The sequence below is a fragment of the Neovison vison genome, chromosome 10 (genome assembly GCF_020171115.1).
Source record: "Neovison vison isolate M4711 chromosome 10, ASM_NN_V1, whole genome shotgun sequence".
NCBI classification, from domain to species: Eukaryota; Metazoa; Chordata; class Mammalia; order Carnivora; family Mustelidae; genus Neogale; species Neogale vison.
In genome coordinates, this window is record NC_058100.1 from 73,067,410 (window position 1) to 73,079,915 (window position 12,506).

At 44.3% G+C, this 12,506-nt stretch overlaps 1 protein-coding gene across 2 annotated transcripts; it reads right to left on the reverse strand.

The window, feature by feature from the left end:
• Positions 1-1,334: 1,334 nt before the first annotated feature.
• PPP1R15B (protein phosphatase 1 regulatory subunit 15B) lies at positions 1,335-9,636 on the reverse strand. 2 transcript variants are annotated; one of them, XM_044267689.1, is made up of 2 exons: positions 7,261-9,635; positions 1,335-4,009 (listed from the first exon to the last, which is right to left on the reverse strand). In XM_044267689.1, exons 1-2 carry the CDS (start codon positions 9,373-9,375, stop codon positions 3,791-3,793), a joined length of 2,334 nt encoding a protein of 777 aa, XP_044123624.1. In that variant the 5' UTR covers positions 9,376-9,635; the 3' UTR covers positions 1,335-3,790. The 2 variants fall into 2 exon arrangements, with proteins under 2 accessions (XP_044123624.1, XP_044123625.1); XM_044267690.1 differs by having other exon boundaries at positions 3,927-4,009; positions 8,019-9,636.
• Positions 9,637-12,506: the final 2,870 nt, after the last annotated feature.

Genomic DNA, 12,506 nt, shown 5'->3' on the forward strand with positions numbered 1-12,506 from the left:
CTAAATGAAGAATGCTATTATGCCTTAATCCATTAATAGGCTTGTTATAACCCAAATGTTTGTCTTTTTTCAGGGTACAAAGTTTGAATTTTCTTTTCTTTTTTTTTTTTTTTAATTTATTTGCCAGAGATAGAGAGAGTACACACAAGCGGGCAGAGAGGCAGGGAGTGGCAGTGAGAGAAGCAGGCTCGTTGCTGAGCAAGGAGCCCGATGCGGGACTCGATCCCAGGACCTTGGGATCATGACCTGAGCCAAAGGCAGCGGCTTAACCAACTGAACCACTCAGGCGTCCCCAAAGTTTGAATTTTCTAATGCTACCGTCACATTTATGCAACATCGTAAATGGCAGTACACCACAATTTACAATACCACGGTTATCATTAATAATAATGCACCAACTAGAAAAAAGTTTGTTTCCCTGCTCCTTAAGAGAAATGCTAGAGGCATCTGGGTGGCTCAGTCATGATCCCGGGGTCCTGGGATGGTGTGTCAGTATCCCTGCCCAGCAGGCAGTCTGCTTCTCCCCCTCCGCCTCTATCCCCACTCACACGCTGTCTCAAATAAGTAAAATCTTTTTAAAAATGTTGGGGGGAATACTATGCTAAGCCCAGAATGTGAATTTATTTTACTGCTCTGTGAATACTCTGTTCTACTCTTTTCTCTGCAGAAGTGGACAGCTGGGGCCAATTCTGGAATCAAATCCCCAGTCTCTAAGGGTATTTCATACTCTAAGAACCCAATCTCCTTTCTATTAAAATGTGGCTTTCAGCAGGTGCCTTCAGCTCAGGTCATGATCCCAGGATCCTTGTGTCCAGCCCTACATGGGGCTCCCTGCTCAGTGGGAAGCCTGCTTCTCCCTCTCTCCCCCAACTTGTGTTCCCTCTGTCACTGTCTCTTGTCAAATAAATAAAATCTTTTTTTTAAAAATGTTGTTTTCAGGGGTGTCTGGGTGGCTTGGTCAGTTAAGCGTCTGCCTTCGGTTCAGATCATGATCTTAGGGTCCTGGGATCGCACCCCAAGTTGGGTTCCTTGCTCAGGCTGGAGTCAGCTTCTCCCTCTCTTTCTGATCCTCCTCTGGGCTGTGCTGTCTATCTCAAATAAATAAATAAAACCTTTTAAAAAAATGTGGTTTGCAATCCTATTTTTCCCCTTAAAACTCCTCCTCCCCTTCAACAAGCCGGGATGCAATTTACATGTCACATAACCTTTTTAAACCACAGCAATTTGTTGGGAACCTCTATGTTTAGAGGGCTTCTACAAGAAAACCTGATTTAACCCTGACATTCTGCTCAGTAAGCCCAAAACTAATGTAAAATATTAGGAAACACACAATATAAACTTGAACCAAAATATCAGGTAACATTTAATAATTGCAAATATATTTATTACAATTTACAGATTAGTTAAAGTTATATACACAAATATAATTTTAGCTATAAAATCCCAACAAACTGGTTACATTTAAGTCACTGGATCTGTAGAAGCCAATTTAGTCTTCTAGTCCCCTAAATTCACCTTCCTTAAATTATACAAAAATAAAATCTGAGAGTTTGATTTCAAGTTGAAGATGGAGAGGTGCGGTTACCACATTGCAACACTCAGAGAAGGAAATTTTATGTGTCTGTACAGAGCCTTTCACATGCTACACTGATACTTAAAGCACCATTGTTTAAGACTTTAAATGTATACAATGTTCAATTACAGCTTCAAGTTTAACTTTGTTCTAACAACTAGGATTGGGATGAAATGACAAGAATTTATTCTCCTTCAGTCCAACTTAAAAACAGCCCCTTCTGTCCTTTCAGTCACTGTCTGATCACTTCCTTTAAAGGAGGGTAGTAAATGGGAGAATTCTTCACCAAGCTTTTACTCATTTGGTAGTGAGGGTGGATCCCAAGGGAACAAGTTTCCAAAATCCAGTACATGCCAAGCTATCCCATTATTTTCAAATACGCAGAGGTGCTGGATTTCAGACTCAGCCATGAACCAAAACAGTGTACTTCAGTCTGGTTTCAAAAGAATGCCCGTACCATTTTCAGAAAGCTTTCTTCAAGGCAAATGATCCCTTCTTTCCAACGGGCACAGTTGGTGCTTAAAACCAGCCTGTCTCCCTAGTTTACAACAGAACTCTGCCAAAGCATTCCCTAGGATTCCCGAAAGTTGGAGGTGCACCACACACGCCGTACACCGGCTCTGCACAATCTGACCCGCTTTCAAGCTGTTGTACTCCTGGCGTGTTTAAGTACAAATATATGTATTATTATTGGAGGCGGTTCTTAGAGCAAACCAGATAGGAATAAAATAATGACCAGGTAGACTGTAAACTAAGGTAGTAACTCTGCAAGCACTTCTAACAAAAAATTTGTTCCCACGATGAAACAAGTTCAAACAAAGGTCACCTGTTCTACTCAGGCTTTCCATTGCCTGCAACAAGCACGGGGGGTGGCAAGAGACCAGGAAGGAGCTGATAAGCATTTACACCTCAGCCTAGCAGAAGCACACCAAGTCGAGCTAACTAAAGAAACCATGGACAACCAGCCACTGCAAAAACTTCAATTCAAAAAAAACCTCTGGGCTAAAAATGGGACTTTTTCTTGTTAAGTCTATAAGTACCGTAAGTCTATAGTACCATCCTTTCCTGAAAGTCTAGGCCTTGTCATTACTTCTCTACCAGTACAACACAATAAACTTGGAGATTGATGAAGTCTGTATTTTACATTGCAAACTGGAAAATTCAGAAGTGCCCTTTTCCAAGTTTATAGTGTCACCCTGACAGGTTTTAAAAGTGACAGTGCTGAAGCATGAGATGAATAACACTGGTTTTCTGTTGACAGCATATACAACAAAACCAAATCGCTCTGAGAGTCTCCTAGTTTCTTCCTAGGAAAATTCTCGGCCTTTAAATTTAAAAAGTAAATGTCTATGATGCAAATATTACTCTCTGGAGTTTTTTACAAATTCTGCCTGTTGAAATATACAAAGAGCCATTGAACTGGAATGACAATAACATACACAGAGCCCTCTCCAAGAAACAGTCTGCACAGAAGCTAAACTTGTGACACATTAAAATTTGGCAGAAAAAGATGCAGCTTTCCCAAGGTAGCAGAAAGTACTGCACACCTAAGTTTTGTGGTGGTCCTCAGAAAGATCTCAGGTAGAATTTAACCTAGAAATAAAAACCCACCACACATGTTCACCCAAAGTCATTTTTAGAAGGGACAAAGTTGACACAAGATAATTTAAGTCCATAGCATATACAAGATTATTTTCTTAGCGTTAAAGCTAGAAGGATCACATCACTGAAATAAAAAAATATAGAGAGAAAACATAAACGCCCATTAACTTTAGAATGTTGGGTGGGAAGAGCCCAAAGTTTTCAGACAGGTACACAGAATTTAAATTAGAATGGAAAATGGGCTTTGAACCCTATAAATATTGTTTCCCAAGGAAAAGGGTTTTGAAAATGTAAAATTTCACCTTAAGAGGTCTTTTACACCTCATCAAGCACATGACATTGAAAAATACATCCAACTGAATCAAAAAAGGGAGGATTAGGAATCCCACCATCTCATCATTACCAGGGCTTGCCTTCAAACCTGGCCCATCTCTGAGTGAGATCGGTTACAAAAACAAACAAACAAACAAAAAAAACAACACATTAAACTAGGTCACTATATCCAAGTTGCATATCCTCTACAAAAAAGGACAGCTGCCAATTTTTTGTTTTTAAAAGAAACCTCTCAAGTAAGAGGTAGTGTATGCGTGAGTTAGAGGCCACCAAATCATCTTATCATTGCTTGAAAGCATTAAGTTGTTTGAAGCATCTTTCCTGGAGTCTATTAAACATTCTTTCTCTGTGCTCAAACGTCAAGCAATATCCAATAGCATTTTCTGTTTCTTTAATTCGTTTCTGGAACCTGAATCCATCCCGAGCAAATTCTTCCCATGGTCCTTTGCGGTCCTCATCATCGCTTATATAATACTCAGTAACTTCTTCAAGGAAGGTTACCTATAAAGACAAAGACTAATTTTAATCATGCTCTACAATCTTAAAATCATCACTGAAGTTATTAACCCTTAATGCTAATTCTTTCAGAATATCAAATATCCAAGTATCTTACAGAAACATGTGGTTTCAACTGTAACCAGAAAAAAAGAAGTTCTGACTGGATGGCATCTCAGTCAAAAAAAAAAAAAAAAAGTGAACAAACTCCATCTTGATTTCCTTCACACATACACATATTCCCGACTCCCTCTTGCCATTCTGTCATCCCACCTCCTTCCTCTTGGCTTTTGGTGTTAATAAAATGAATCCAGATGAGGAACTGAGAATTTCCTGATGTTATCAGTGCTGGGTTTTTTTTTTTTTTAAATCCTTAGGAAAATACTGTTCTGTGACACTCTTCTTCCAAAATGACAAATGTTACCCAAATTTTTTTCAAAAATATTCACAATAGTTATTAGTCAATGTTAGTCAATGCTTTGAGAACAGCACAAAAGTTAACAAGATCTTCACCAATTTCCAGTCTTCCTTTTTCCTTTTAAATACAATTTCACTTTTCAGTACTTTCCAATTTCTGCACCATAAACACAGTGTTACTCTTTCATTAGTTTTGTAATCAGACTATAGAAAAAGTTACCTAATAAACAAAATACAGCCAAATTAACCGATCTTTAAGGTTATATTAATAGAAGAGACATTCTAGTTGAGATGAAAATCCTCTTTGTATTCCTCCTCAATCTGCTACTACTGTATACACATGCAATTGTAAATACTATATTGTATTTACTATACTGTAAATACTAAATATAGGATTTCATGTAATGAGTGAAAGTCCCTCTTAATCCCTACTTAATTTCTACCATAGAAATTTTTTTCAAGGGGCACCTGGATGGCTCAGCTGCTTAAGCGTCTGCCTTCGGCTCAGGTATGATCTCAGGGTCCTGGGATTGAGTCCCACATCAGGCTCCCTGCTCAGCGGGGAGTCTGCTTTTCTCGCAAACAAACAAATAAATTTAATAAACAAATAAACAAATAAATTTCTTGCGAACACAGCAAACTCCAGAAGTAAATACTTGCTTTAAAATATGTTCAACAGTTACATCAGCTAATCCCACCGTGGCCTACTCCTTTCATTCCCTTTACATCAGGCCATGGAATGCCCTCGAGGACAATTAGCAGGTACGTAACATCTTACTAGATATTGCATTCTAGAGTTACTCACTCATTGTGTCATTAAAGTAAGTAACAACAGCAGCATTTATCGATGTTTAGCAGAGGCCAGGCTCATTTCAGAGGACTTCACAATTTTTATCTCATTTAATCCTCACACCAACCCTATACGGTCTGTACTACTGCCACCTCCGTCAGATAGGTAAAGAAAGTAAGGTTAACTAACTTGTTTCCAACCACACCACTTCCCTCTGGTGTCGTGATCAAGATTCAAACCCGGAGTGTGGCTCCACAATCTGCACTATGTCACTGATACAGGCGGTTTAATTCTCATTCTAAGAATCAAGCACTACCCATGATTCCCACATACCTCAAGACAGGCACCTGTTGTCAAAGGCTGCCAAATAATTCTACCGTATTTTAGACATAACCTTTTAAAAATGTTGCTTCTTGTTCACAATCAGTAGTCTCATATCTCCTAGACTCATCCCATTTTTGCTCAATGAGCAAGCTAAAATGAAACATGAGACTGGCCTGAGGTCCCTGAACAGCTACCAATTAAAGGCAAGGTGATGAATTAGGAGTTTTGCACACTCATCTCATTTAAATCATGCAATAATTCACACATTTATAATTATTATTCTCATCAGATAAACGAGTGAATCGAGGCCATGAGAAGTCAAGTTACTTTGCAGGTCTGGCTGTTTTCCCAAATTTCTTGGCCCTACCCACTCAGCAGGAGGGAACGCAGGCCTCCAGACACCACACGCTCATTCCATCACTCCAAGTTACATCAGGCCACAGGTTAACCTACTCACTAACAGGTTTACCTACAGGTTTACTAATAGGTTTCAACCTATTCACTAATAGGTTTTTTTTAACCTATTCACCAAACAGGTCATTTTGTCAGGGTCCCCTTAAAAAGATCTTTCATGACAGTACTTACAGAAGGGTGAACTAAATTATTAACATGACCAATTCCACAGGTTATCACTTGTAGAGATATTTTCTACCCAGCAAGAAATCTTACAGCATTAAGCCGGCCATCTGGAGCCAACAGATTACAGCACTATCCAACCTGAAACTTTCTGACGCGGCAGAATCTGAGGTCAAGAATAATTAACCCTCCTTTCTCTTTCCAAATAAGTGCACACGAAACTTAAAAAAATCCCTCTACAATAAAAGATACCCTGTGTTTTGGGGGAAATTTCTCTCCAATTAATAACTTTCGCTGAAGAGCACCTGGCTGGCTCAGTCTTGTTAAGCGTCTGCCTTCGGCTCAGGTCATGATCCTGGGGTCCTGGAATGGAGCCCTGCTCAGCGGGAAGCCTGCTTCTCCCTCTGTCAAATAAATAAAATCTTAAAAAAAATTTTTTTTTAATTTAAAAAAAACAACTTTCGCTGAATAAATAGTAGAGGGAAAAAATAAAGCAATTCTAACGACCTCCCCAAATAAGATGAACTTGACAAGGTGTTGAAAGAGTAAAATGTTCCATGAAGTTTTAAGACTAGCTTAGGTACAGGAAGCAGGTCCTCAAGATAAACCAAATAGGTAACCACCATCATTACAGATGATTATTAACCTGTAAGTGGCCAATGATAACTAGTACTGCATTCTCAGGAAACGGAAGTACTATTTTCTGTATTTTTCTTTTACCGTCAAGCAAAATCATGTTCATGTCAAAAGTTTTTATAATGAAATTAGCATCTTCTTTCATGGCAAACTTGCTACTTGGTACTATCATCCCACTGGGCTCTTAACAGGAATGAAGAAACGGTTAATCCTGTGAATAAAACCCAGAGCTACAAACCCAAACGGAAAGGGCACTTTCCTGCTAGCATCAATAACCCAGCAACTTCGATCTGGAGAGGAATGACGACGTTCCATAGAAGGGAAGAAGGCAGTGGGGGCATGGCAGGTGGGGGTGAGGTGGCGGTGTCGCTTCTTAATCCAAGTACACAAGGTTAGAGTCCTTCCTCAAAAACATGCACTACTCTGTCTCCTGGAGAGCCATGTTAGCGTATTTAACCATAACAAAACAGTACAAGTCATCAGGCACATTAAAAAAAGAAGAAAAGAAACAAACCTTTTTTCTCTTGATACGCGTGTGTCTTTCTCCAGAAAGAACCCCACCCGGTACCAAGTCTGGACCTTCCCTCTCTCGGCTGCCTAACAGCTGCACCTCACAAGATAATACGGTGTGACAACCAGAAATGGCCACAGTAGGCTCAGACGGCCTCTCTGAGTCACGACAGCCTTTCCAAGTTTTCCCTGATGTTTGAAAAGGAGCCTTAAAATTTAGAAGGTTGTAGGGGTCATCGGAATGACAAAAAGAGTTCCACAGCCTGAGACTCTCTGCTTCATCTCCACTAGATTCCCAGTCCTCTTCCTCCCCAGAATTATGGTCAGGAGACTCGGGAAGGCTTCCAGTCTGGGGAGAATTCTCCACATCAGACTTGTCAGTCGAATCCTCCTCTGAGTGAGGAGGGTCTCCGGGAACAATTCTGGCAGCAGTCTGAATTGTTGCCCTAAAGTTCTGGGGATTATAAGGATCTACACTATAGAAAGAGTTCCAAAGGTGGAGCCCTTCAGAGTCCTGTTCAAGGTCTGATTCTGAGAGTGAGCGGTCACTATCGAAACCATCATCCTCAGCTTCCTCATCCCAATCCTCACCTCCGGAGTCAGAACTCACTTCTAGGTCACTGGATGTTCCCCCCAAAATGAAATCTATCAGTCTGTTACTACAAGCTGGCCTGGTGGAAATGGGAAGGTCATTTTCTAGGTCTGAGGAGTCCCCAACACTTCTTTGGTCCTCTCCAGGCTCTTTCTCCACTGGTATCTCACCAGACAGCCTTCCTTCCAAGGGGCCCGGCTTTTCCAAAGAGACTGGAACCTCTGTAGTCAACGATGCGATTCTTCCCTCGGTGGGTTCCTGGGCGGTTCCGGGAAGGGATCCAACAGAGGGAACACACTGCGTGGGACTATCTCCGCCGGATTTCAGATCCATCCGGAGCAAGTTCTGTTCCTCCTCCAGGCTGTGGTAGCCATGATCTTGGTCTGGGGTGGGTAACGCTTGCCCCTTGGTGGCCTGCTGAAGGAACTCCAGCCGTTTCGTGCGAAGATGGTGGATTTCTGGCAGGCCCTCTTTAGAAAGAGGCGGACATCCCTGCCGGGAGGGGCAAGCGATCTCCGCCTTTGGCGGGTAGGGAGGATCACGGTCTTCAGTGCGACAGCTGCCCTCTGCGCTGAAGGTCTGGAAATCAACAGGCTCGCCACTTCCCACGCCGTTCTGATAGCCGAGCCCCACCCGGGGCAGGCAGCCCAGATAGGCGGGCTTCAACAAATAGGAGACGACGCTGAAACTGCTGAAACGCCGGTTTAGAGGGCCGGCGGGCGGAGAGCCAAGTTCCCGGTTAGAGCACAGATGGCCTTGGAAGCCACTCGGCAACAGCTCCACTGCCCCCCACAGCTGCGGCTCTAACAGAAAAGCGTGCGCGCCAGGGTGCAGAACTCCAGCCTGGGCTTTGAGTCCCAATTCTAGATCTGAAGACGAGCACTGCCAGAGGATGCCCTCCTCTAGCCAATCGAGGGGACTGGCGGCAGCGTCGTCCGAGGGGTCGAGCCGCAGCGACCTTAAAGATTTCTGCGCCGGGGGGCCGCCCGGGTCCTCCCGAGCCTTCAGGGCTCGGAGCGCGCTGTAGCCTCCAGCAAAATCTAGCCATCTGGTCGGAATCATCCCGCCGAAAAGCTGGCTCCAGATCAGCAGCTTCTGAAGCAAGCCGGGGAGTGGCGCGAAGAGCTGGGAAAGCAGCTTCATCCAGTAGCCGGTCCGAGCCTGGGGCTCGGGGGCAGCAGCCAGTCTGGAGTCCCCGGAGTGTTCCGGGGCAGAAGGTGTGGGCAACTTGGAAGGGCTGGGTTGCGAGCGCCGGGGAAAGAAGGAGAGCAGCCAGAACCGGAAGCCCGGCCGCGGCCGCGATCCGTCTGCTGCCGGCTCCATGTCCTTGGTCTGGGCAGTCTCTGAGGGCTGCAGGTCGGGCGTTATCCGGAGACGTCTACGCAGTCTTGGCCTTGCCGCGCGGCGGAGTCGGGGTCCCGGGCCGATCCCCGGGGCAGGAGAAGAGCCACAAGGGGAAGCGGCTTCGGCCGCGGGCGTTGGACCACAGGCCGGAACAGCAGGCGCAGGACGCAGAGGAGACGACATTCATTCTGGCGGGACGAAGGTGTTCTAGTTCGCTCGAGGCCCCTCCACCGTAGACAGAGCCCTCCCGCGGCGACTGCTGCGACTGGCCAGAGGGGACGGGCCGTTAAAAAGCCCCTGGGCAACGCAACCCCGGAAGGGCTGGGTAGGCGGGCGCGGGTGGCAGCGAAGCCCAAAATGGCCGCGGGGCCAGCGCGGAGCAGGACACCTACAAGGAAGAGTACGACAGGAAGGATGGCGCCTGGCTACGCCACCAGCCCCGCGTCGCCCAACGTCACTCGCAGAGCCCCGGCGGGCGGGCCTTTCCGGACTCCTGCGAGCGGCCGCTGATTGGTCCCGCGCGCCTCCCTGTCGGCTTCCTTACTCTCGGCGGACCCAGACCACGCGCCGGAGGTTGCATCAGCCGAGCCGAGGCTCTACGCGTGCGCACTCGTTCCCCGGTGGTCTCCTAGGAGACCGCTCCGCCTCGGTGTCCCCCAGCCCGGCTCTGCCTTCTGGGCAAAAGGGGACGTTCCGAGATAACAAGAAAATTCCCAGAAGCCCTTTCAAGGGCCTAATACGCACCCTAGGTTATATACTTGCTTTTGACTTGCATATATCGGGGTTCCTGTAATGTTGAGTGCTAAGGAGATCATCCGCGGGAGATCTTAGTATAATAGAAATTGGCAATACTGTGAAAGTACATGTCTGGGTGCATGTAACCCACAAACATCCCCCACGAAGATGTGAAAGCTTGTTTCTCAGGCAGTGTCCCTATCAGACTGTCCCCTTTCAGAGAGTCACACCGAAGTTGCAGAGGAGGAAAGAAACATAGCCCCCAGAACAGTTGACTCTCAAATGCTTCCCAGCAGGCAACACATTCAAGCTCTATTTGTATCCTGAGCCCCCCAGAACCGCAGGACACAACGGGCGAAGAGGGACGCACCGACCATTATCCTCTGAAAAATTTTTGTCTGATTATTTTAATTGCTATATTTGATTCTCTGTTGTGAGCTGGTCTTAACTCATTTCTTTATTTCTACTAAAAAGTTTTTCATCAACACCTCTGAAGTCAAATATCTATCACAGAGGAAGTATGGCAGTTTTGAGTACTTAGGGACAGAAGAAAGATCTTTTGGGAGCCAGGAGGAAGCCAGTGGCTCTTCCGGCTTCAGTGGGTCTGTTCAAAGAACAGCTACTTCCTTCTAGGAATCTGAAAAGTCCTCAGTCTCTATGGTTTACCCCTTATTATCTTATTCATATCTCTGGAAATATCTAATTTTCAATCCTAAGAACTTCAGAAAAACATATTAAAAGGAGTCAGCTTAATAACAGAAAAGAAATCCAAGCATGCCAATTAAATACATAAAGCCTGTTTCTTGGTTGTCAAGTGAGGCTAATAATTCCTCTTTCAACATGCTGGAGAGAGCACTAATTCTAATACCTGGATAAGGTAGAAGCATAAGCATCAGCTAGTCTCTATTATTTATGGGCTAACAGTTATTTCCTATTGCTACACAATAAAGGCTCGGTACACCCTGTCTGCCCACTATACCTTACCAGCCTTCTCCTTGTAACTTCCCTTCATGCACGCATCCTCTAGAACACTGGACTTGTTTCCTGCCTTTACCCCTGCTGTTTCTCAGCTGAAAAAGCCCTCTTCTTCCTTGTTATCCAAGTACTCATGCTTCAAGCTGTATCTCAAATGTCAACTCCTTCTTGAAGCCTTTGTCGACATTCCCAGTCAGAATTCTGTTATTATATACTATGTGAGGACTTAACACGCTATGCTATATATACCTGTTATGTCCTTACCTGCTGGTCTCAGCTCCTTGAGGGCTGTATCCCAACACCTAGCCCAGTGGGTCCCAAAATATTATCTGAGCACCCCCAGGGATCCCATTTGAAGGCCCTTTCAGAGGGCCCTAAAAGGCCAAAAAAATGTTCAGAATAATACAGAGCTGTTATTTTCCTCTTTAGGTCTCACTTTCTCATGAGTGTGCAGTGGGCACGTATCTTCTAAAGGACACATGATAAGTGATCTGGCAACAACAGGTGGAATGCAAAAACATAGGAGATTGGAGTTGTTTTCTTTTAAAAGCCAGACATTAAAGACATTAAAGGTCACTCTTTTGCTATAAGTTTTTGTTTTGAAAAATAATTTTTCATTAGAAGTATGTTAACATGTAGTGGGTTTATTATTTTTTTAAGATTTTATTTATTTATTTGACAGAGAGATCACAAGTAGGCAGAGAGGCAGGGAGAGGGAGAGGGGGAAGCAGGCTCCCTGCTGAGCAGACAACCCCCCCACACACACACACACCCCGCTGCAGGGCTCAATCCCAGGACCCTGAGACCATGACCTTAGCTGAAAACAGAGGCTTAACCCACTGAGCCACCCAGGTGCCCTGCTTTATTATTTTTAATAAATACTTAAAATTCCTCAGCTTTGAGCTCTTAAACAGTAACACTCTTAATAGATACAATACTCAGAAACAAAAGTTCCTTGGGGTCGTCAATAATTTTTAAGAGTGTAAAAGCGATCCTAAGACCAAAAAGTTTAGGAACCCCTGACCTAACATGTTGACTTGCACACAACAGGTGACCAATAGTTTGTTGAATGAATGGGAGAGTATTCATAATTTATAACAACTATCATCTTCCTCATGGCTAAAGCCTTTTGCTTTCCACTCTCAACTTTGTCATTAACACCACATGACCCTGAAAAACATTTCTTAAATCTTTCTTGAATGAGCCTCCCCTTCCCCATCTAGTCATTGAATACATAATTTTATTTTCCTCACCTTGGAAGTTGTTCTAAAGGGGGAAAAAAAGGGGTGCCTGGGTGGCTCAGTGGGTTAAGCCACTGCCTTCGGCTCAGGTCATGATCTGAGTCCTGGGATCGAGCCCCGCATCGGGCTCTCTGCTCGGCAGGGAGCCTGCTTCCTCCTCTCTCTGTGCCTGCCTCTCTGCCTGCTTGTCATCTCTCTCTGTCAAATAAATAAATAAAATCTTTTAAAAAAAAAAAAGGGGAGGAGGAAACACCCACAATCATAAAGTATCAAAAACTATAGGAGTACGTGACTTTGCATTATCAGTCCCAACAGGAAAAGTGTAAACCAGCCTCCTCAAGCCTGCTATCAAGTAGAAAGCAA

What these genes read in the sequence shown, in the direction of transcription:
- PPP1R15B (XM_044267689.1), bottom strand. Translation starts at nt 9,375, where the DNA reads ATGTCGTCTCCTCTGCGTCCTGCGCCTGCTGTTCCGGCCTGTGGTCCA. An exon ending in CGCGTATCAAGAGAAAAAAG is followed by an intron (nt 4,010 to 7,260) that starts GTTTGTTTCTTT and finishes TTGTCTTTATAG; the next exon opens with GTAACCTTCCTTGAAGAAGT.